Here is a 26,069-nt window from a genome sequence, read left to right on the forward strand (position 1 = left end):
TCAAACTCTTAATGGGAATCAATTGAGGAAAAGCAGTATTTGCTATTATACTGTCTATTACAATTAAGATAACAATGCACAAGTTGGTAACCTTTTATGTGGTCCAATTATTTAAGAAAAATGATTCAAGTTTCTCACAGAAAAATAAGTTGTTAGGCAAGGTTGAAAAGTAATTAGATGTCAGCATCAAAGCTAAGAGTTGCTTGATGGAAAATTGTAGCTTAAAATCTTGCATAAATTTACAGCAAATAATGAACCCATTTAGTGGTAAAAGGCTACTAAGAGACGCCAGGCCAGGCCTGCACCAGCCTAAATGTTGGGGGGGGGGGGGCTCCAAAAGTAGGGGGCAGTTCATCTGGTTTGCAGGCCTTTTAAAGACAAAATTGAAAACTGTTTTTCATTATTTAATTATTAATAGGGAGGTGTAGAGAAAATGTAGCCAGCCTACCCCTGGCTGAAAGCCTCTTAAGTTCTAAGATGCTGGCATTGTAGATAAAGCCTTGTTCATTAGCACCTTGGCAGTGCCTCGGAAGGAGAGGAGGCAGTGAAACACTGTGGGTACAGATTTAGCACAAGGAGCAGCATTTCCTGCTTAGCATGTAAGTTTTGCACAGCATACAGGGACTGAAGTACCGTTTTTTTTTGTATTTGTGTCAGCACTGCAGTTAAGAAAGAAATGTTACTTTTGCAAGCTGAAAACTATTTCACTTCCTTAACCAGACAACAGCTTCCTATTAATCTCTTGCCCACAGTCAACTAGGCCCTCAGCAGGTAGCCACCAGTGTAGTAAGTTACTTACAGTAGCACCCCCAGAGCAGTACCCTACTACAGGAAACACACCCAACACAAGAATCCCGTGGCACCTTAAAGGCCAAAAGATTTAGCACAGCATAAGCTTTTTCAGGCTAAAACCCACTTCATCAGATGCGCAAAGTGCATGAAAGGGGAAATGAGGCCTTTTTATTGAATATTTCTCGTGCATTTCCTTTGACTTTGCATTGCAAATTACAAGCAAAGTGGGAAGTGGCATAATATTTTACTGACCTGTGAATTTCTTTGAAGCTGCCAAGAAAACTGTCTGTTCACGCAAAATGTTAAGAGCTCTAAGTTTATTCTTATAAAGAGGAGAAAACTACACATCATACGCAAAAGTGTGTAAGGAAGCCAAGCCGCTTTGGGAGGCTGCGTAAACAAGTGTGTGTGTGTATGTGCTTAGCCTAGTTTTCTATTCAAAATCCACCATATGTTTTCTCCTCCTGCAGGATTCCAGTTGTATGCTCACAATTTCACTTCTAGAACCTTGTAGGGAAAAAGCAGCTTGGAAGAGAGTGACTTTGAGCTGAAAAAAGGGCTGCCAGGGAAAGGGTTATGCACTCTGCTCCTCAAAATTGCTACCTCATGAGGCTTCTCATTTTGACAAACAAAAACAAAGAAAGGTTAGGGCTTCAAGACACAACTGTACGTAACCTGTAGTATGTCCTAGCTGTAGAAATTCCAAACAGATGCATAATTTGGGAGGGATTTTAAATTAATAGCTCAAGAATCGATATACTATTCAAAAATGTCTGTATTTTTGGCTTTCCTTGACTGTCCCATTACAGGCCCTGTAACTAGCCACACGGAACTGTTGTTCAACACGTGTGAAGTAATAATGGAGTATCTGAGCATATGTAGTATGCCTTTCCATTCTCGACTAATAAGCACAACTAGCTAATATCAGTATTAGACTAACAACCCAAAAATACTTCATTACCTTAATCAGCGCTGCAGTTTCTATGGCAGAGTTTCAGAAATGATGGTTTAATTTATTGCATTCCACCCTATCCTTAGGGAGGTAAGGGTAGTATACAAGGACACCATCCAATTTTCCACCGCCCAACAACTCTAAGAGGCAGGAGAGGCTGAGAAGTATGATTTTCCCAAGCTCTTCCACTGAGTTTCATGGGTAAAACAGAATTTATCTCAGGTCCTTCTGCTCTCAAACCAACACTAAGACCATATTAGCACACTACAATATCAAAGTTTCAGGGAATTTGTTCCAGCCACTGCTTACCATTACATTTGAATTTATTTCAACATATGCATGTGTAAAGTATCTTCTCATATCTAGTATCCAAAATTAGTTTTTCCTCAATTTGTCTTTAGTTTTTGTTTTTCTACCCTGCACTGTGCTTTTCACTTAAAAAAAAAATCCATGCCAAGGCAGACCCAACTTAAAAAAGAGCACCAACTGTGGTCTTCGCTGCTACTCTGCTTCACAGATATAGAAATGACATACTTCTATTACATGGGGAGCGGGGCGGGGGGGGGGAGGGGATTTGTTTTTACATCAATTGAAACTCTACCCATTTATAACTTTGTGAGAAGAGACAGGGATGACTGGAAAGAGGGAAGAGACAAGGATGACAGGAAGGAGAGCCAGTTCATGTGGGTAGTAGAGGAAAAAATGTACAGCACTGTCACAGGGAGGGTAGAGAAAAGCCAAAGGAAGAAATAGCAGAAGTACATCAAAGAGGAGAAGCAAGAGTGGGCATAGTACAAGAATAGAAATAGGGTTTCATATCCAGTTCACAGCAGGGCAAAGGTTTTTTAGTTCATATTTATGAGAACCTATGAGTACTAGGTAAACATCTGGACAAATCAGCATTCGGTAAATTACAGCTTCCATACCCAGATCTGTGCAGTGCGATCCTATGCATGTTTACTCAAAAAGGCCATTATGTTCAATGTGGGCCTTGCTTCTGAGTAAATGTCTTTGGACTGAAGCCTAGTCACTTCTTAATCTAGTCACTTGAAGGATTTAAACAGTGTCCACACAAGTACAGGAGGAGTAGGGGGCTGTGTTAAAGGTGGGCCACTGATACTCAGTGGCCCAAGGGCCCATAAAAACCTGAATATATGTATGCTCCAATATTTTTCATTCTTTCTGTCCAATCTCTGCCCTGATTGTATATGTTCTCCTGCTGTAAAATACACATTATACATGTATTAAATACAGAATATGATTGTGCGATCCACTAGATGAAAAACCACTGCACAAAACTTGAGTACTTTGCATTCCAGTTCAAAATATGTTGTGGGTTTTTTTTAAAAAAATGTGTAGTTAAATTTTTGTTGTTGTAGTTATTAGTTCCATACCTTATGGATTGTTTTGAAAAGAAAGTCAGATCAGCTTAAGGTTCCCAAGCCTTTCAGGGGACCCTTTTCTCCAATGTTTAATTGCTTACAAAAGAAGAAAAGGCATTTTGCATCTGCTGAGATACAATTTACTCTTGCATCATATATTCCAGGACAGAGTCCTAGCACTGAAAAAATACTTTGGAGCAGGGTCCTAGCTTGCCCTGGCTCACATTATTTTGATCCTTTTGCTAGGTTGTAAGTGGCATAAGGTTATTAATGAAGGTCAAGCTGTTTGTATCTTAAAATAAGAACCATAAAAGGAGATCCCTATTCTGTGCCTCTGTCTGAGTTCCCCTTGTAAGAAAAGGCATTTACATTTAATTTTATATGTTAAATCTAATTTAATAACAGGTTATTTTAGAACTGTATTTCATTACTATTTATGTGATAGTACTCCCGTCAGAGTAAAGGAGATGAGGAAAGGAGAGGAATAAATAACTTTGCTTGGTGCAATAAATTTTCTTGGGAAAGGTTGTGTGAGACCTTTTTCGTCAACAAACGTGGTGTACAATTCTCTATATCAATGTCACATTTAACAGCAATGGCCACTGTATAGCTGATTATGCAGTTACTTGAGACAAGATGAGTAGCAGTCCTCTTTGGACAACAAAATAAAAAAAAAATTCAAAGGCCTTTCACTTGGAAGTGCCAAGGAGAACACGAACAAAGGACACTGCTTCTTCTTCAGAAATAAAAGTACATGTACTGTCACCTCTTATATAGTCAGATCTTTGCAGTTATTCTGAGTAACTTCAGAGTAACTGATAGAAAATAGGAAAATAGCGTGTGTGTGTTTTTTAAAAAATGGCATAAACTACACAGAAAATGTAGATTATAACTTCAACATTTAAAGGGAGCATGCCATAATATATCACAACACAAGTGCACTCTTAAGACAACCAAAGGTATTCTGTCTCTATCCACATGTAATATATGCAGCATTGTAAACCCATACATGAGAGGTAACAGGATTATCAATCTGAGTTTAAACAAAGTCTGAAGATGTATTTGGATGCCAGCACCAAAATAAATTGCTCCAGTGCCCCACAAAACAAGCATGGGATGAGGATGGTATTCAACTGACCTTACCTTTCAAGCTCAACTATTCCTAAATTATGAACTGAGTTATAGCATTCATTTAACCATGGGCTTCAATGTGCCTGATGAAAATTAGATTTTACAAAATTTTGAAGACAAAATGAAATCAGTTTTTTAGAAAAAAGAAAAAAAAAGAGGGGCATTATTTAAACTAATGTCACCTAATATCTTCACAGATACTATCTATATAGCTTGAAGGCCCTGAATATTTTAAAGTCTGAAAGCCCTGAATCATTTTAAGGTGATTAAAAAAATCACTCTCAACATACAGGGAAGATAGAATAGGACTTTTTTAAAAAAAAAAAAAAAAAGAAAAAGCAAGAGACATTTAGCTGTTACCAATTTTATGCAGTTTAGTGAATGTGGGCCAAAGATGCAAAATTATGACCTGAGGATATTGCTCTGCAGTGCAGTACAATTAACCTCAAAGAACTAACAACTATACTAGTTTCAAAGTACCAAGGGTTTTATAATTTTATAATATTCAAGCAGCCTAAAAAAAATTACATAAGTTCATGGTCAGAATATGATCTGCTACATACAATGGCACTTCTGTGTTATGCAGTAAATACTGAAAATTAAATACGTTTTTGAATCTGCATAAGCATATTATGACCAAAATTGGCTAAGTCCAGAACACCGTCAATTCACTTGTTCCAACATACATTAGAGCTCATAAGCCATTAATAATTTCCTTAAGAAATGCATAGAATGCTTTGGTACTGTGTTCTCCAGTTCTCAGTCTGACCAGTCGTTTTCATCACATTCTGAATCATCATCCGAATCGCTATACTCCACAGCAATGCGCCTAGAAAGAATCGTGGCCACATCATTTCCAACTGGCTCACGCTTAGCTTCCTGTTCACGCTGCTCTTGTACTTTTTTCAACTGGATTCCTGAAGTAAAAAGAGTGGTTATCATAACTTATAAGGGCACTTTTTTTCTTTTAAGAAATAACAAGCTTGCAAGTACACAGGACTTAAAGGCTAATGAAAATATTTGTTTTGTACCCAATTAGAATTCACAGGCTGTTGTCTTAATATATACACACAATCTTAATGAATAAGAAATTCCATAGGTTCAGCCACATCCCCTTGTTGACTGTCCTAGCTTATTCACAGTACACTGTACATTTCAATAGAAGTGATAAATGTATCCTTTAGCGAAGTCAGTCATTTAAAAGAGAGAGAGAGAGAGAGAGAGAGAGAGAGAGAGAGATGTATATGTGTCTTTCCCCAAGAGAAAAGAGGCAACTCAGATGCTTCTCATCTTACTAGAGGCAAGAGAACATACTGTGCAGGCAGACCATTAGCTGTCCAAGTGAATAGTGTTAACCAACAGTCTATTTTCATTTCCACACATATTCACTCAATCTTTCTCTCATTCTCTTTCCATGTTCAAAAGTCTTCCACCCTAGAAAATTATGTTTAAAGTTATTTATCTGGGCATTAAGTGCTTTCTTGCTCAGAAAACACTACATAACTTTAGAATTAATACAAATAAACATTAATACAATTAAAAAGTAACAAGACTTCCTTGTGTTTTCCAAAACATTATTGATAACTTGTGAGATGGCTAGAAGAATACAGGTTTGTTTCCTAAACCTCTCCTTGAGGCACTCCAGCTATTCCATGTACAGTTTCATTCCATACACTGTATTTGTTAACTTCTACCACCAGCACACCTGATTCAACTTACTGAGGTATTGATTAGCTGAATCTGATTTTCAAGTTGTGGTGTTCAAGCTATCATAAAGAAATTTAAAGAAACTGGGTAAGGTGAAGACAGAAAATGCAGCGGAAGACCCCAAAATCTGTCTGCATCTGATGAGCAGTACTTAAATGTCACTACCTTGAGGAACAGAAGGAAATCCAGTGAAGAGTTTGCTCAACATCTGGCAGTCATGTGGCACCAATTTTTTTGTTATTTTCATTGTATTAATGTTTCTTTGTGTTTATTTCAATGTCATATAGTGTCCCCCCCCACAAAAAAACACTTATTGCTCAGATAAACAGCTTTAATTTACATTTTTCAGAGTCGCCTAAGACTTTTGCACACTACTGTATATATATATCCAACAAGACATCAGGTACCAATTTTGGATTCTTTAGATGAGAAAACCTCACATCCAAATCTTCAATGCCCTTCTGGCTATATGTAAAACTTTTACATGGGAAAGATTTAAAAATAAATTCAAATAGAATGAGGTGAGTAGGTTTGGATCTCCTAAGTTTAATTTTGGATTAGCTCTCCTTAAAAAAGGAAGGAATGGCAATGTGTTATGTAAAAGACACATGCACATATTAAGTGGCTTGAAACAGATCCTAGGAACAGCTATATCTTTTCAAATATGAGCTGGTTACTTTAATTAAAAAGCTGTAGGACACCAAGTAGGAACACTATTTATACAGCATTACAGCAAAGTGAGAATCAAATTAGATGTAACATTCGTCACATGGTTAGCCATGATGTGGAAGAATTTAAAAAACGACTTGGGAGGAGGCGGCGAACATGATCACAACTGTTGCATGGGGAGAGAGAGGCTTTTATCCTTCGGCCCTATCAGTCCCAATCGGAATTATTCCCACACATGACTGCAATTTGCATTAGAGCAAAGTTTGAGAGGTACGTTTGGAGTCATGAAGAGTTTCAGATAATGTCCTATTGTAGGCTAATAAATCACGCTGAGAATATATTTCCAAAAGTATCACCACTCTACTGCTCCTGATATGCACTGAATATAAAAAATGAACATATTCTTTCCTGAGGAGGGATTATAGTACCTAAAAGCAACCATTTACTAGCTAATTAAAAAGTGCTGAATTCATATGAATGCCTCATACCTCCAGGTATATTTGGGGCAGGGGGGCTTTATAAAACCCACATGGATCCAGATTTGTGAAAAGATCCAATTTATGTTGTTCCTAGCCTAGCACTTGCCTAGTGGTCCAAGAATGAACATGGTGAGTACTTTCACAAGATCAACTCCCACACTGAGGCTCATTACTGTACTTTAGGAGAACTGAAAGCTATGAATCCAACTTCCATGACTGAAAAGCCATTGCCTAGCTTTCAATCTGGAATACCCTACCTACAAATTAATGATGTGGATTATACATAGGTACAGAAAACCCCAAACACTAGGAAGTTTAAGCCCACATTCCAGGGCTGAGAATCCTTAGTGTGCCCTTACCCATCCGAATGGCAGCCAGAAGATCACTTCGAGCATCACTGATGGGTGACTGTGTGGACTCGTGTCGTTTTGCCTCAGCCACTGCAGGAGCATGCATCGGAGAGGAGGAGAGAGAGAATCCTGCAGCAGGAGGGCCTGGAGGGGGAGGAGGCGGGCCTGGAGGAGGGGGAGCTGTAACAACAAGCCCAGTAGAAGGAGGATGAAGAGCAGCAGAATACATAGATCCAGTCACTAGTCCAGGATGGGAAGGTAGCACAGGGATTTGGAGAGGACTAACAAAAGCGGTCTGTGCAGAAGGAATCATGGGTGGAGGGGGAGGCGGCGGGGGTCCTGAAGGATTGTAATAATCCACCATCTGAGCTGCAAGCATCCTATACACAAAATAGAACACAATAGTTGTTAACCAAAGTATGGGCTGGCAGGTCTGCAGTGTGCACCCATTAATATAGGCTCCATTTGGTTATGAATTTAATGGCATTAAAAATACTTGGTTACATTGCACTGCCTATCTTTTCTGGCAACTCTGATTTCCCCCCCTGGAAATGCTAGAGCATATAATTGTATAACAGCTTTTGTTGAGTTTTTAACTGGTTGTTTTAAATGGATATTGTTTGTTTTTATGGTTTTAAATTTTGTATATCTGTTTTTAATGTTCAATGTTGTAATCTTTATAAACCACTCAGAGAGCTTCTGCTATGGGGCGGGATATAAATATAATAAATAATAATAATAAAATACTACTACTAATAGTTTTCTAGTCACCTTACTCATACAGTAATGTAAAAAAACAACAACTTTGAGACAAGTTACACACATTTCCCAGTTTCAATGTCAACATCACCTTTTCTCAAATCCATTTTTATATTAAGTAGGTATCACTGGAAAGCAGTAACCCTTCCTTATCGACTTTGCTGGGATGTTTTATCTAAGTCTATAAACCTCAAATAGAGCTGCAGTCTAATTATTCAACACTTACATCCACCACTGAAACTTATGAACATCAACCATAGTTAAGATCTCCTCTTCTCTCCCCATTTAGGGATGTATAGATTTTGTTAAATCTGTTCCATCTGTCAGACATTTTCGTTCCATCATCTGCTCATTGACAGAATCGGATTTCTTTTGGGATGTATGAAAATTTTGTTCCACTTGCACTTATGCACATGAAGGCAAGTGCAAATTTGTGCAAATCCCTCCCAATTTTTTTTTAAAAAAATAGTCCACAAGCGTGCAGAATCCTGGTGACTTGGAAAAAGCTACTCTGCTGCCGAATCTGCAGATCAAATTTACAGAAATCGAAACTCATTTGAATCAGTTGTGGATTTCTCCAACATCCCTATCATCATCCCTCATTTCTTTTGTGTTATGTCTTTTAGATTTTAAGCCTGAGAACAGGGACTGACTTGCTATTTAACTTATGTAAGCTGTTCTGGGAGACATTTTGGTTGAAGAGCAGGGTAGAAGTGTTTCAGGGTACAATCCTATGCATGCTTAGACAGAAAAAAAAAAGTCCAACTCCCATGCTGGGAGTTATTGGACTTTTTCCTCTGTCTAAACATGCAAGGGATTGCAGCTTGAAATGAATAATAAGAAAACAAGAGTTTTACCCATAATCTGCTGGTACCAGGGCTACCGTGCCAAGGGGTCCATCTAAGGCTTGGGGTGGGGGTGGGGGTGGTTGCTGAGGTCTGCTCAAGGTCGCCTGCCGCATTGTTGTAGAAGGTGGCCTGTATTCATGTTCATGGCCCTGGCTTGCAAGCATGTACTGAGGGACGTCTCCTGCTCCATATGAAGGCAATACTGGCTGCTGATGAGAATGATTTGGAGTAGCAGGATATGAGTAATTGGTAACATCTGAGGCATGGGATCTAAAATACAAATGGGAAAAAAGAGGGAGATGTGAATGAAATGTATTGGTTCCACTCTGTCTTGATGAGAAACTTCCTATTTAAAATTTCCAGTTTTTATGTGTTAGTGGATCACAATATGGTAATAATTATTAATGCAGCCACTAAATGCAGTTCATATTCACAGAATCTGAATTTTCAAAGTGACGAAACACATGAAATCTTAAAACTGCAGGGTATGTATTATCTCACATATAATGGTATATTAGTTCTACAACATTAACAATAAAAGCAAAAGATGAAAGCAAAACTATAGACTTGAGACAAATAGATTATCGTTTATCAAAAACAAACCACCTCCAAGTCTTCAATCTTTTAGAAATTGCCTGTTTTTTGCAAACAAGTAATTGGATTAAAGAAGCAGAGAAAAAGAACTATTAGTTGAACACAGAACTTATAAAGCCGCAATGCTTTAGCGCATGTCAGTTAAGGACAACGGATGATCTCTTTGCATCTCTGAGCTGCAAAAAGCTGCATTAGTAAACCAAATTGTGCCATGCTGTCATTTGGTTAAAAAAGGGTGCCAGTAAAATCAGTGCTCATCATCTTATGCAGATGGGAAGCAAAGCAAAGCAACAGAGACCCAGAGCTTTTGAGTAAAACAAAATGACAAACCCTTTGGGCAAGCTGGCCTCTTTTGTGTTTCCTGCCTGCTCTTGTTTCTTTATGTCACTTATGAACTCAATGCCCATTTTCCTTCTTTCCCACTCTTCTCTTCTCGTTCTTACTTTCCTCACATTAATTTGCTGGTGCTGGCTTGGATTCAGCTTGTGTTTCTCTCTCTGGATCACAATGGGCATAGTATAAATGAATTGTAAATAGAATCCCACAGTTTGGAAACAGAATTTCAAATTCCAATAGTTACATGATATGGAAACGCTAGCTAATAAATATTTGTTTTACATGCTTAAGTTGTGCAATAACAAGTCGTGAACTTGTGTGTGCCTGTTTTAATGCAACAGTTGTCTTCACAAAATTCTTAGTTACAATATATTCATAGCAGAATGAGGAATACCTTTCATGCTGCAAAAAAAAGGGAATTTAAGTCAGTCAGTTAAAGGAAGACAGTAGACCTAAAAGACTGGAAAAAGTGATTTAGTTAACAGAATTGGCACGATGGTGATGTAGAAATAGGTCTCTCTCCATTGCGGAGAAGTACTGCTTCCTATGTGATTAAGTGACAAGGATTATTTATATCAGTATTTTCAGAAATATTATTTGTTTACATGTCAGAGAACCATTTTACCTAGGAGGAAAAAGTTACATAGCATAGTTGGAGAATGTTTTCTGACTGCAGACAACACATCCTGAATAAAAACTCTAGAAATACTAGATAGCAGTCATTCCTTTTAAAACTTGGTTTCCATGATAGTCAGTTCATTCAGCCTTCCTGCAATCACTTCCTTGCTTTAACAGCCTGAGTTTTAAAATTTTTGTAAGAAGGCATAAGCAAGACATAACAGATGTTAGTGGAAGTGTGAAGCAATGCTAGGCTGCACTATTTGTTGTGTTTGTTCCTTTCTTCTAATTTACTTCCAGAACAAATATGAAAACAAAAATCTCTTGGCCAACCAACTTGAAAATTCTGCTTTCTCTCTGCACACAGACCTCCCACTTAGCTCAAAGGGAGCAGAACACAGAGGGAGGATAACACCAACGGCAAGGACTGCTGTGAATATTTGGAGGACTTTTTTGTCATTGTTCAAAGGCATTTTTAAACAAAAACAATGCTTCTGTTTCTTCAGCTCCTGTCTGAAAATAAACTCAACACTGATAAAAGAGAGTTTATTACGCACAACAGTCTACCAACAGCCAAATGGAATCTCTCCTTGCATCTTAAGAAGTAATACTTCTTAAGCACCATAAAGTTACTGAATCCCTGTCAAAACAGGCTAAACCTTATAATGATCTGTGATCATTTAACCAAGGAAAACATATGCACTAAACTGTCTATATAGCAGCACAATATTCCAAACTAGAAAAAAAAGTCAACAAACATACAAAGCAGATGTATAGCAATTTAACAAGTGACAGATTTAAGTCACATGGATCTTTTAAGTACATTAGAAAATATACTTTAAAGCATTTATGGAATGTTTTGCTATAGTTGTACCGTTGCATTCTTAATCAGTTGAACTCTTAATCTGTAATAAACTTAAGGATACTAAGCATATCTGAATGTACAACGCAACAAAAAGCCTTGCTGTAAACAGACCTAGTATCAGGGGACACAGATCCCTCGGATGATGCTCCATGGTACAGATTTTGAGACAACCTGTTGTCTGGTCTAAGCTCTTTGTCATATGCCATCATATTCCACTCCTGGCGCCTGTTCCTTGCTTTTCTAACCTTTTTCACCTCACGGGTTGTGCCATCTATACGTTTTTGCTCCTAATGTTATAGAAAGAGAGGAAGCATGCAAAGGAGAGAGACAAGGAAGGAAAGAGCAAGTTAAATGCTATTAAGAGTATGAAAAAGAAGTAAATATGCAGGTAAGCCAAGCAAAAATATTATAAAAGCATACACTAACGACCTCATAGAAGGTTATTTATCTGACAAATATCAGCTATGCTTTAAAAGATATATAGCAAGCATACACCAAATGTTACTTAATACTGTTTTTCCACAATACAATTGAGGGTAACTTTATGGTTTGCAAAGCTAGCTTTAAACAACCCAGTTGAAACATCTGTGATAATATCAATGTCATACAAGCAAATCAAAAGTTTCAGAGTGAATTGCAACAAGTGATGTGAAAATATTTTCCCATCACAATCTGAGGGGCTGTACAAATGTACAAACAGGGCTTGCTCTGGGGGTTTCCTGCTGTGGAGCAAACTTCCCTGCAATGTCATTCCTTAAATACACATGTATTTGTTCTGAAACCAACTCTGATTTCCTCTTTACTGATCCTCTTGTGATAGAGGCAGGCTGCTTGCTTTTTTTTAAGCTTTCAAGTCTTTGCATGTTTATCTAATTAGACTTAGAGTAGGCAACTTGGAACCCTCCAGATGATTTGGATTCCAACTCCCACTGGTCCTAATCAGTATGGCAAATGGCCCAGGATTCTGGGAGCTGAGGTCTGAAACTTCTGCCCAAGTTGCCCACCCCTGGACTAGACATTGATTTGGTGTTGTCATTTTTAAAAGCCAAATATAATCAGATTTTTTTAAAAATTTGCAAAAGTTTCTGAAGCAGGGGGAATGGCTTTATGGTTTGTCACAACAGCCAGCCAATCATCAGTGTGCACAGCCCCTTTGATTGCAAACAGCTAGAAGAGATTCTATTCAAAATGGTGCTTCCACACCGAAGTTTTTAAACTGGTGAATGTGCTTCCACAGTTGGCCCTCAGTCTAGACACACGCTGACTCATCAGATATTACTCACAAAAACAGGTCCTGTGCATATGAATCATTATGATTAATAACAGTTGCTTTGGGGGACAGGGATGGTTAGGTTCATTGGCTTTCAATAAATCTAATAAAGAAAAAAGTCATATAACAAAAACATCAAAATGTATGCTAACAAATATTAAACATGTCTCTTCTGCTTCTCCTCCTGCACAAGTGCTCATGGGCAGCACAGACAACCTAGACCTGATCAATCTGGTTTCTGGGATGGTTTCAGTACTGAATCTGCCTTGGTCACCTTGTAGATGACCTATGCAAGGTGAGGAACAAAGGAAACATGACTCAATTGCTCTGGGGCTTCCAGCAGCATCCAGTATCACTAATCAATGAATCCTGCCTGTGTGTATTCATGGTTGGAGCCATGTCTTTGCAGTGATCCATTTTGTTGCAAACTTTGAAATGCCGGTCACTGTATTTTATTGCAGAGGCCACACCTCCAGGATGAAAACCCAGATTGGCACTGATAGCAATTGGTATGTCTGTTTACGATCATCTGATCAGAGATGAAGGATGAAGTACATTATAGTTTCTACTTCATTCAAATAAAAAAAACCCAACAGTTCAAGCCAATATAACTGAAAATGGGTGTTTCACAAGTTCAAAAACCAAAACCAGAAATGCATTGTTGTCACACCAACCATATTATCCTCCCACCCCACTTCTCCCATATATCTCCACCAAATCCCTCTTAAGATAAAGGGTAAAAGAACAGCTTGCCATATAAAATAGTCTTGCTTTAACAGCCATTCCTATGTTGAAAAGAATATTTAAATGATAAGCTCTTTAGCTCAAAATATAGCTGATAAACTAGAGGCAGACAATGTGGTATCCATAGGCACTAGTGCATTCTCAGATACTTTTCTTGGTATCCAAAAAGATTACCACATTATTCTACCATCTGTGGATGCAAAGGAGATGTTTAGAGTGTTGGGGCTTAGACCCCATGTTTGTCTTTTGGGCAAACTTGTCCTTTGTGACTAGCCACGCCTCCCATGGTAGCCAGGTTGCGGTGGTGCTCAGGACTGGTCCCCAAACTGCTAAATGTGCTCACAGGTCCAAAAAGGTTGCCTACCCCACGCTAAACCATGTGTATACATTCTAAAGCCTGCCTGTATTTACCTTTTGTCGTCTCTTCTCTTTTCTTTTGTCTTCCGTATCTTGTAACATTTTCTCTTTCCAGAGGTCAAAGAAATAAGATGGATCAGTATAGAACTTCAATCCATCTTTTTTATCATCTCTGTGAACAAAATGAAAGAGTTATTGAAAAAATAAGGGTGGTTTCACACACACACACACACACACACACACACACTGACCCTAGCAAACACGCTAAGGTACTTACTCACCTAGGAGGAAGAGTTCCAATCTGCTAAGGGCTCTAACTTCAACAAACCTACTCCCAATGAAGTACTAGAGCAAACTATCTGGCAGGAGCTCTGTTGCAAGCAGCAAGCTAGAGCCTTCTCTGCCATGTGATCATGAACAAGCACTCATCCCTACTGCTTCACATGGGACACTGGGGTGCTTACTTATGAGCAGATCCAAAGGCCTTCATGGCACTTGCTCAGATAACTCAGATCATCACAGGTTATTTAACACAGCTCTACTCAGGAAATACTGCAAACTGCACTAGTTTAACATATTGTCTGGGGAAAGCAAGAGCAGATGGGTCTTTGAAGCAGTTTGCTATGACAGGAACTAATGTTCGAGCGATGCTTAAAAATGTACAAGCATCTCTCATGTTCCCATTGGCATTCTTAATATAAAATATATAAATTTTATATAAAATTAATGACATATGAAATCATATTTACTCTGAGAGGTAAATGTAGAAGGCTCCAGATTCATTCCTCATAAAGTCCTGTGAAAAGCATCTTAGCTAGCAGGGAGATCCTTTGAACATGGAGAGCTGCTGCCAGTTAGAGTAGACAATACTGGGCTAGAAGGACCAGCAGTCTGACTCATACTGTCCATTTCATATGTATTCCATTTTAGCCATTAGAAGTCAATTGAACTAGCCTAGGACTGGTCTTTGATTAATTATTTGAAGGCTATAAGTATACTATACCAGACCCTGAAGAAAATAATGTATCTGGACAAGAAACCTATTCGCACAATAACCTGAATGTATAAATTTGCTATAATCAACTATCAAATCACCAGTCATGATTACGCAACACTGGAAAACGTTCCATGATTGAATCCAAGCAGTTTTTATCAAGAAATACTTATTTTCCCCCCTTGATAAAGAGGTTTTCTAAATATGGTGTAGCTGTCTTGTTTCTGAAAACATACAGACACCAATATAGTGCCCATATCTTATTCACTAGAGAATAAGATACGGGCACTATATCTTATTCTGGTGGGGGTAGAGAATGAGACAATTAACATTAGGAGAACCTTGTGTGTGGGAGGTTAACCCCCTCCCCTCCACACCATGACCCTGATTCAAATCAGGCTTGCACTGCTGCTTTTGGAACAAGAAAAAGACCTTGGAACTCGAAGTCATAGAATTCCCACTTCCTATCTAGCTTGGTTCTGAACAGAGATGAAGGATGTCTCCCATGAATGAGCCCTTACGTACAAATATTATTTGATTACTACTTTATTTATTTATTACTTTATCTACTGCCCCATAGCTGAAGCTCTCTGGGCGGTTTATTACTTTAGCCAAGCATATGAACTTGCCCCTAGCATTTATAGTTATCATTGAAATACCAACAACTTGGAAGCTCCAAATGTATTTACATATTTAAATTCAACCTGACAGCACCTTCTTATTAGTTTTCTTCTGCATCAGTGTCATATACAAGAGTAAGAAGAAAAAGCTCATGTCATACAAAGGTGAAGAAGAGCAGGACAATATGTCTATTTCAAGTTACTGTACCTATATGAAGTAAGAATATTCAGTGGAGGAGGTTTGTCACTCCGATTATAAATATCAGCTACAGGATTGGGAATGCTGCTCTTTGAAACCACCTGCTGGTCTTGTATTGTAGAACTTTTGAATGCTTTTTTCATGTTAATATCCTGTAATGAGACTGTTGACCCAAAAAAAGAAAGAAAGGAAGAAAAATAATTACGTTTACATAAAATTTAGACTAAGGAGGGATAACTGCAACACTGTAAAGTAAGTCAAATGAAAGTTTGTTCATGAACTACAAGCAAGAAGAAATGAGCAAAATGAATTAAATTCTCATTCCTAGACAGAATACATATTTTGCTCCACACATATATGGTAATACTTCCCAAGCAATATTTTGTTAGTCTTGCTGATTGTGAGATGGTATGCTATGAAGGAGAGGAAAAAACTAGTCTAGGTGACTGATGTTTTTACCCGATAAGCAAAATACTTCAACACACATATGAACAGCCATAATAGGTCAGAATGATGTCTCCAATAGTGGATTCACTAAAGGACATTATTTTTTATGTTATGGACTTTTTATGAACTTTTGAGAACCTTTTCCCCCCAAAATCAAGTATATTAGCAAAAGGAAATAAGGAAATGTAGGCAGCTTACACTGCCAAGTAAAAATTACTTGCATACCATGTCAGATGTAAAGAGCATATACTGTATATGCATACACATTGCTGATTTTCCATATGAGTGGATTTTTAAAAATTAATCCAATTTTAAAAACTTGTGGGTTTTTTAGTTATATTAAGTGCCCCTTAAAATAACAAGATTTAAAATATCTGAATGTAATAACAAGCTTATTAAATTTCATGTTCATACTTCCTTAAAACTGAATCTATAACCTGCCTATACAAAAACTGGGTATATCTGAAGTAAAAGAATGAACCAAAGATAAAAATATTTTTCCTCAGAAGTCACAAGATTAAATATTTACCATTATTGTGCACATTAAGTAACATTGGTTGGTGTTAATACATGTGTAGAGAGAAAGCCAAGCACAATGGTTCCTTGACAAGATAACATTGACCAAAACTGAAGAACAGAGAAATCTTTGGAACCAAAGGACAGCTCTGCTTCCTCATCAACCTACATCAAATTAAATTAATAATGTATGAAATATACCCAACAGAAGATTTAATTAGGTAGAAGTCCTACAAAGAGATACAAGGACATGGTTTCTTAGCTGGAAATATTAAGGAATTCTAATATTTGTTTCTCTTTGTGCTTTCTCTCTTTCCCCCACACTCACAAAGACCTTTTCCCAAAGACTTTTCTAAGAAAGCCAAGACAAAATATCACTCAATACCAACTCCAAAGGAAAAAGTAGTCATTGTTGTGCAATTAATTACTGTGCTCTTGTCGATATCACTTCTGGCTCAATGCTCAAAAGCAATTACCCACCTTCTTCCACAGTTGAATCCAGCTGGGTAACTTTGACAGCAAGGCGGTCAATTCTATCTTGAAGGGAATTTGCCCTTATGTAGAAGTTGTTGGCCTCATTAAACAGTTCACCAAATATGTCTTCAGCATGCTTGCCTGTAGAGAAAGAAGAGGATGTCTGTTTTAAACACTGTAACACATACTATTCATAAGTTTTCACACAGAAAAGGTGTCTTCAAAGAGATAAATGTTAAATGTTGCCCCTATAGCACTGGTGCTTTCTGCAAGCTATCAAGTGTAGATCTCCCACATTTATCCTTCAACTTGACTAAAAGGCTGCATGTACCCACCTCCACATGGCCAGAGCAGTTCCAGGTCTCCCCACTGGCAAGGGGAAACAAGCAACTGGGAAGAGAGGGGCAAGTGCACCCAGCCCCCAAAAACCAACCTTTAAAATCACAATTGTTGTAACTGGATGCTTCTAAAGGAGGGAAGTGCTGTGCAGGAGACCATAGGATACAAACTCATCCCACTAATGCTGCCTCTTCACATGGCATGGGTGCTAGGATTGTTAACCCCAAAGTCCACAGGCCAGCCAAGACAAAATGTTAAAAAGGCTCAGGCTCAACATTCCATACATATATACACATATATGTATTACATACACACACACACACACACACAGAGAGAGAGAGAGAGCAGGATTTAAAAACCCATTTAATGACTTACTTAGGCTGCTAAGTTGACGTATAATAGCAGCAAGAGTACTATTGGTTACACATTCTAATTCACTAGTAATTCCCTCAGGCAGAGCTCCTCGGCAAAGGTGCCGAGGTTCAATGCTCCTTTTGACTAATGGCATGATTCAATATCTGTAAAAGAAAAGAACAGAACATTAGTCTCACACCACTCCCCTCAAAAGTTGTAAAAGCAGCAGCTGCCATTGCAGTACAAGAACAATAGGGTTTGAATACTACTGGATGGGAAAGTGGACTTAAGGTGCCGAAGAGAAGAGGAATCATCCAGGGATTCACAAGGACTCAACTTGACAACATGAGCCAAAACCAAAACACTTCTGTAGACAGCTCCTAAAGATAATAAAACTGAATAACCCTGTCAGCCAGAAAAGAATCTTAAAAACTCCCAAAACTAAGGCTGCTTACTCAAAGGGAAATCAAGCACAGCACACAAATATTAAAAGCTGAAAGACTACAATGAAATGCTGCATAACTATAGCACACATGGTGTTTGAAGGCTTCTGCTGCTCATATGAAATTAAACCTATTTGTAAAGTATCAATTAAAACAATTCCCTACTCAAAAATAGCAAGGTGTTGGTAAGGACTTACAAGTGCAGAAAAAAGAACAAAGGCTCTATATTATTGCAAACAATGAATGTGCTATACGAACCAATAAGCATGCACAATTTGTTCAGAAGACACATTAATTCCAGAATGAGAAACTGGTTTTAAAAGAATCTATCTTTTTTCTGTTGGCAATTTAAATAAGTACACCCTGTGACCAAGGGGCAACACTAAGGTTGGGGGCAGACATAGGAATGGCCATCACGTGGAAATCTGGCCCTTTTTTGGCTCGTCGGATTTCTCCGGAGGCCCCAGTTCTGCTTATATTTGTGAGTCGAGCCATGGGCTTTTCTCAAAAATCCAGGAATTTAATCACCCTTTTCCCCTAAAATTGCTAATTCCCCAAGATTCCAAAACTGGCATCTGTGAGTACAATTTGTGCAAATTGCAATTTGTGACCAAAATTTACACAGATGTTATTTTTACACAAAAAAATCATATTTACAGAAATCTTGCCAGGCTGTTCCCACTTGTTGCACACCACATTGGGCTAGCTGGCGGAAGAAGGAAACGAGTCCGGGGGGCAGGGGGAGCCGATGAACGTTGAGCTCCACCCCCTAACCAAATTCCTCCAACATCCCTAGGCAGACCTGTTTCCCAAGGCATTGGAATCATCCATGAGATTTTAAATTTTGTATATTGATTTTTAATGTTCAGTCCTTTTAATCCAACCTTTTTAATATTTGTAAACTGCCCAGAGAGCTTTGGCTATGGGGCGGTATATAAATGTAATAAATAAATAGGTTCCTTTCCTCTCAGCTATATCACAGGTTGCTGCTTTTTTATTCTGCTTAGAACAGAATCTGCCACACGGGGAACCACTATGAGCTCCATCAGCCAAGCTTTGTATTGCATGCTCGTTACTGGGCACTCACAGCCTTTCACAGGTACCTCTCATGACATTGTCTGCCTCCTGCCTCTTCTAGCCTTTTTCACATGACAAAAAAAGCACCCAGTAAGTCAGTACTATTCTTAAAAACAGAAGTTGCTGCTATCTCCTGCTGTGTGCAGGAGAAGTGACTGAAGGCAGTCCCTGAATGGGCCGTGTGCAACGGAAGACAAGCATTGTTTACGCCACACACCCCACCTGATGGAGCTCTAAAAACTCAGGTCTGTTTCTTAGTCAGCCCTATGGTTGAAAGAATGGAAGGACCTACAAAGACACAAAGATTGCCCAAATGCTCACCATTATGCATGTGTAATTTGTCTGCTTCTATCATTCAAAGCTCCTGACATTACAGCAACACTGTCCTGAAGTGGAGCACCATACTTTTTCTGACAGAAGTGAATGTAGTCACTTCTTCAAAGAGAAGGCAAATGGAGAGTAAGAAGCATTCACACATCCCGCTGTGCAATGGATAATTCTAATTAACTGCAACATCATGGTTATTAGCCCGGCAAAACAGCCGTAAACGGCAAAAAGTCAAATTAGCAGCTGTTTCTAGAACAGCTGTGTGGTGGACAGGAACTGAACCTGACATAGTAAGGTCTGAGGCAGGAGAAAGAAAGCCTTTGTTCAGAATCTTACACTTTGGTAGTCAAGAACAAAGGAAACAGAATTGCCAAAGACAGTTAACGGGTACTGACCTTTTACCACTACTATGTCCTTCTAGAGCATGGATGGGCAGAAGGTAGATCGCCAGACGTTTTCGACTTCAACCCTCAACTATCCTGACCATTGACCATGCTGGCAGGGGCTTCTGGGAGTTCTGAATAGCACAGAACCCCTCTTTTAGAAGAGCAGACAAACTGGTGCCCTTCAAATGGTTCCCTGAAAGACAAACAAAAACAGAAACCTGTAGAAACAGATTCTGACACCAGAGAAGCCCTAAATATTTTTAAATATGTTTGGTAAACTAAGTATTGGGTAGGAGATGTTAAGGCATCCAGCAAATACTTTAATAAAATTATTTTTGTCCTACTTCCTTTACAATTTATTTCCTACCTCTTGTGTGTCAGGAAATAAGCAGGAGAAAGTATTAGAACAAAAGTCAATGCATTTAATGGAAGCTCCAAGTTTAGAAGTAGTAGCTGTGAGTAGCAGCAAGGGAGGACTATTGCCTTCATGCCCTCCTACTGGGCTTCTCAAAAACATCTGGCTGGCAGCTGTGGGAAATAGATGCCAGAATAAATGGACCTTTGGTCTTTCTGATATAGCAGTGCAGCTCTTTTGTGATTTCCTTTAGCCAGAATTTACTTACTCACTTCATGAAGTCCCTTTAATTTCAAATGGAAATTACTTAGGAACATGCTCAGGTTCAAGATTTGAATCTGCTAGTGTTAGGTTCAGCTAGGATTAGTACAGGGGGGCTCCTTGAATATCTACTGCTTAGATAGGAGTAATTCAGTTATTTCCTTTCACAGACAAAGCCAGTTCATACTTACAGGAGTAGGGCTGTCCTTACATACTGCATGCACACCCATGTGTACATGAGAAAAGGCTTGTGCGCCTCCGCTATGCATATAACATAAACTGAAACTTAGGCTATATGCACACATATCTGTGCAATCTTCCCTCCTCCTTTTCTGAGGAAGAATTGTACAAATCATTCACATATGCAGCCTGTCTCACATTTTACACTGTAGGGATAAACACCATATGTCAAGGATGTGCATTCATTTTCACAGAAAGCCAGATGTATGCCCTACGCTATCCCTATAGTTGTGGGGCCCTGCAGGAAACAACACAAAATTAACAATGCTACAAGTCTAAATTGTGAGCATTGGGAGCAATAAAGGGTGTGTTCAACCAGTTAGCTCCATTAGAATTACATCAAGATATATATTTGCACCAATGTCAGACTGAAGCTCACTGGAAAAAGGGAGAGTGCAAAGCACTCTCTCAAACTTCTACATACCAATCAGAAACACAAAGTGTCTCCAAGCCAGTCCTGGGACGAAAGACTGGCACAAACCTTATCTTAGCAAAACATGGATGAAATTACTATGCCACAAATAGCTGCCCACACTGCACCTTAACATCATACCACATGGCAAGCCAAACTGTGAAGGGCAGGGAAGGTAGAACAATGTTCACATCTCTTAATTATTGCTTATTTATAGAGGCTCACCACCTACTCTGTATCAGGTACTCAAGAGAAACATTCAGACTCACAATTTGTGGTTTTTTTTACTCTCTAAGGACAAAATGATTCACCATAGCAATTCAACCTTCAAAACTGAAACAGAAGCAAGTTGTTCTTACCATGTATTAGATGTGAGACTGTACACAGCTATGTAAGTAATGCAAAGGCATGCAACCAAGATCATAAGAAAAATAACTGTTAACAAATACTCCCAAAGCAGCTAATAAATCAGCTACAAACATCAGCCACTATACTATTTCACTTTATTATTGAATCATTTGAACACAGATCTTTGTGATGAAGCTGTTATCTTGACTATAAAGGAAGGCTAGCACAGAAAAGATAAATCACCATTTTACCCTTTAACAATTCCTCTCCTTCCACTCCAATATGCAATTTTGAATTGCATGGAGCTAGTTAGCTATTCAACTGCCCCTCCCCAAGATACAAACAGCATTTTGCATTGTTGTTCTTTCACATGACCGGATTACAGAATTAACAACAGAAGATGCTAACAAGTTAATCCTGTTCTTAAATGTGAAGGCTGTTTTATTTGCACGTAGTGTATTCCAGATGGCTCTCAATGCCCGAGAGCGGCCAGGCAAAACACAGAATATATCCTATGTCATTTTAAAATTGTTCAGCTTCCATGCTTTGGATATGATGGTGTAGTAAGTGATACCTTCAACAGGTTTTGTGAATTGTACATAAACACAATGAGCACAATCCAGCCAACGTTAAGTACTTTAAGTACCATTAGTTGCAATTTGGATGCTAGACATTGGCTGCTTGATTTCAAACACCCTAAAGAGCATATCCCATGAGCCCAGCCACTTACATATCATGCTTGAAGGTTTGGGTTAAAAAGGATTAGGGGAGAGTAGGCTGGATCTCTCTCCCAGTGGCATCAGGGGAGACAGCTGGCATCACCTGAATTCCCAAGTTAATATCCCCAAAGGCTATGAACATCCCTACACCTCACCAGCCAGGGGGATGTCTGTGCAGGGTGGTGGCAGTCATCCCAAAAGGAAAGAGTCATGTGTGGCACTTCATTTCAATTGGCTTCATTACAGATAGATTTTTGAAATGAAAATAAAAGTACAGGCAGGAGGAGTGAATGAAGAAGAAAAAGCAAGCATATAGAAAAGTAAATAAGTGCCGGTTTTGAATTAAAATCCAACAAGAAGATCTAACAAACCATAGTCAGGGCTACTTAAAACATAAGAAGTGCCATGGTGAATCAGACCAAGGGTCTCTAGTCCAGCATTCTGTTCACACAGAGGCTGACCAGCCATTGATGGGAAACCATAAGCAGGATACGAGTGCAACAGCACCCTTCCACCCATGGTCCCCAGCAATTGGTGTACATAAGCTTACTGCCTCTGATATTGGAGGTACCACAGATCCATCAGGATTAGCAGACATTCAGAGCCTTCTCCTCCAGGAATTTGTAATTTGTAGCCTTCTCCTCCAGGAATGTGTAGTTAAGAATTTGTAGTTAAGAAACTACAGAAATCTGTACTAATGATAACCACTTACTTGATTAAAACATCCTGGCCTGGTGCTCCAGGTCAGTCCCTGCTCCTGCCTCTGATGACCTCCTGCTATTTGATAAATAACCTGGTAGATAAGCAAAACTGAATGGGCATACATCATTTTAACTTCAGTAGGACTTTCAGCACAACTTGTCTGAAAACAGTATTCAAAAGAACAGTAACAGTTCAGTGTAAGACTGAAAAGAACTGTATTTCACAGAAGTCTGTCCCTGGATCCAAAGCTGCTCAATATTTTATCAAGTACTTAAGTAAAAGAACAAAGTATGCTTATCACAGTTATAAATAACACAATAACGGAGGTAACTACAAACTCTATTGAAGATTTTTAAAAATCATAAATTTCAATTCTAACACTGAGGCACTGGACCACGAAAAACAAAAATTCAGCAAGGTAACAAATTTGGCAAGGCAAAAACAAAACAAATAAACCGCTAGTGAGAAGGGTAAGGTTTTATATGGGACCCACTGTGTAAATATGTCTTAATGTCACGCCATAAGAAGACTAAAACCACTTTTTAAGTCACATGGACAAAAAGGGAAAATATATGAGAAATATAGCACCCCATCTTGGCCAGGTAAAGCCACATTAATCATAGAAGTTATGCATACATTATCACACACCTGATTTAGCACCCTGACAGAGCTCACCAGGACAAGTGCCTTGCATGCCTCCCAGCCCCCACCACTATTTGGGACCCCCCACCTTGCTTTAACTGTCAACTTCCAGCTCTTAGGAAAGTGAGCTTATCTGGAGGCAGCAATGCTATAGTGGGTCAGAAAGCTGAACAGCCACTCCACTCTCCAATCCATTACAGCATCAGGTAAGCTGCCCACTTTTCACTTTGGCCTACTAATGGCATGCAGCCCCCAGAAGGTTAGCCAAGTAGGAACAAGGCCCTTGGGTTTCCACCCCTGGAATAGGTAGGTCTCTTGCAACTCTTTAAAATCCTCTATTTACTCCAAAGATCTCTCAAGATAGCACACATTATTTCCCATAGCAGCATTAAGGGTACTGCATAAACTTCTGCATAACACATTATGCTGTCCCTGAAGATCTAGCCAATTAATGTCTTGGCACTCCTAAATGTCGAAGTTTTCAGAACCTTACAACACAGTGCGGTATATCTGGAAAGACTATACAGTTATTATAGTCTTTTTGTGAACTGCCCAGAGAGCTTCGGCTATTAGGCGGTATAAAAATGTAATAAATAAATAAATAAATATTAACCAGACTTCTCTATTTTGGACCTTTAGAACACACCTTTGAATAACACCATGCATCCTAACAAGATGACAACAAACAGGAAATTGATCTTTTTTGAAATGATCCGCCTTTTTTCAGTAATACACTATTACGCATTCTTAATGGTGAATTGTGTAGTAAAAGTATCTTGTCTGGAGACAGTCGTGTACATTATCTACAGGCTAGAAACCATGACCTCTTATTTATAATCCATAACAGGAAAGCTTCGCCACATTTTTCAAATGCTACTTAAAATTGATCTGTCATTTTAAACATGAAAAAGTAATACATGATTCAGAAACTAAATTGTCAAGGTATTTTAGCAGCTGTCAACTATAAATTGGTGTCTGACTTATATTGATCTATCTTCTCATTTAACATCTTATAAGATTTCAAGGATACTGAATATCTGTCCGGGTCACGGCCTACTGTGACAACTGCAGAACATTATGGGCCTTTAAAGATCCAAAGTGCAATGAGAATGTGTAGGTTAAAGCCCCAGAAAGCTAGCAACAATAAAACCTCAGACAGCTTCCCCTCCTCTCTTCTCTATTCCAGTTAACACAGAAACAAAACCTGCAAGAATGGGAAGAATCCATTTTTCCTTCTAAAACATTGGAAGACCATCTTGTCGACACTGAATGGCAGCAGCTCTCTAAGGTTTCAGGCAGGATTCTTTCCTAGCCATTACCTGGAGAAGCCAGGGATTGAACCTAGGATCTTCCGCATGCAAAACTTTGCTCTACCATTGAGCTACAGCCCCTCCCCCCAAAGGAAGAATTACACTTCAGTAAACAAATGCAATAGTAGTAATTATTTTCACATTTCTGCTATCCAATTAAGTATTGGGGGCAGGGAGAGCAGGGTAAAAGCAACTCTTTTTACTAGTGAGAAGGGAACTGGAAGCAGCTCCATATATTATTATTATTATTATTATTATTATTATTATTTATTTATTTATTTATTTATATAGCACCATCAATGTACATGGTGCTGTACAGAGTAGAAACAGTAAATAGCAAGACCCTGCCGCATAGGCTTACATTCTAATAAAATCATAATGAAACAATAAGGAGGGGAAGAGAATGCAAACAGGCACAGGGTAGGGTAAACAGGCACTGGGTAGGGTAAAACTAACAGTATAAAGTCAGAACAAAATCAAGTTTTACTCCATATATAGTGCCTACAAACATTCACTTCCTGCCATGTGGTCTTTCCAAAGAATTATGCCTGTTATGTTTAATTAAAACAAGATTTTTTTAAAAAAAAATCCCATTTCCATCTGAACAAATAGTGCTGGAATGACTGAAACTTATTCTTGTTTAATTTAAACCAAGCCAACAAATACTGCACATGTGATTATTCATGTCTGCATTATATTAATGGGGGTAATGCACAGATCATAGCAATGGGATAAGACTAAGAGAGAAGCAGTTACACAGCCTCCGAGCAGGAATTTCAACATGAATCTGTGGGAGAAAGCAACAAGAACGTAACCTGAACACCCATTTGTGCAGGACAGAATTTCAGTAGAACCATTTGTACAGGATCTAAGAATTAAATGATGTTTTATGTTATGCTGTAGTATAAAAACATTTTCAAAGCCTCAGCATATTTATCATGAGGGATAGTGGGGAAACACAGCCAGGATGCATAGTTAAGCTTTTTTATGGGGGGGAAAACTGTTGATGTTAAGCAACATTTTTTTCTAAGAGTCAGTTTTAAACAAACTC

The 26,069-nt window shown here is 38.6% G+C and overlaps 1 protein-coding gene across 3 annotated transcripts; it reads right to left on the minus strand.

Moving 5' to 3' along the window:
- Positions 1 to 4,648: 4,648 nt before the first annotated feature.
- On the minus strand, positions 4,649 to 20,218 carry WASF3 (WASP family member 3). 3 transcript variants are annotated; one of them, XM_063127815.1, is made up of 9 exons: positions 20,039 to 20,218; positions 17,818 to 17,960; positions 17,110 to 17,244; positions 15,676 to 15,829; positions 13,908 to 14,025; positions 9,994 to 10,160; positions 9,079 to 9,339; positions 7,472 to 7,842; positions 4,649 to 5,174 (listed from the first exon to the last, which is right to left on the minus strand). In XM_063127815.1, the coding sequence occupies exons 2-9, from the start codon at positions 17,948 to 17,950 to the stop codon at positions 5,017 to 5,019; spliced, it is 1,497 nt and encodes a 498-aa protein (XP_062983885.1). In that variant the 5' UTR covers positions 17,951 to 17,960; positions 20,039 to 20,218; the 3' UTR covers positions 4,649 to 5,016. The 3 variants fall into 3 exon arrangements, with proteins under 3 accessions (XP_062983885.1, XP_062983888.1, XP_062983886.1); XM_063127818.1 differs by lacking the exon at positions 9,994 to 10,160 and adding an exon at positions 11,594 to 11,769; XM_063127816.1 differs by lacking the exons at positions 17,818 to 17,960; positions 20,039 to 20,218 and adding an exon at positions 17,537 to 17,593.
- Positions 20,219 to 26,069: the final 5,851 nt, after the last annotated feature.

Source organism: Elgaria multicarinata, chromosome 5, assembly GCF_023053635.1.
Source record: "Elgaria multicarinata webbii isolate HBS135686 ecotype San Diego chromosome 5, rElgMul1.1.pri, whole genome shotgun sequence".
Taxonomy (NCBI): Eukaryota; Metazoa; Chordata; class Lepidosauria; order Squamata; family Anguidae; genus Elgaria; species Elgaria multicarinata.

What these genes read in the sequence shown, in the direction of transcription:
- WASF3 (XM_063127818.1), bottom strand. Translation starts at nt 17,950, where the DNA reads ATGCCATTAGTCAAAAGGAGCATTGAACCTCGGCACCTTTGCCGAGGA. An exon ending in TCTGTGTCCCCTGATACTAG is followed by an intron (nt 9,340 to 11,593) that starts GTCTGTTTACAG and finishes TTTGTATTTTAG; the next exon opens with ATCCCATGCCTCAGATGTTA. An exon ending in CTGGTACCAGCAGATTATGG is followed by an intron (nt 7,843 to 9,078) that starts GTAAAACTCTTG and finishes TTTTGTGTATAG; the next exon opens with GATGCTTGCAGCTCAGATGG.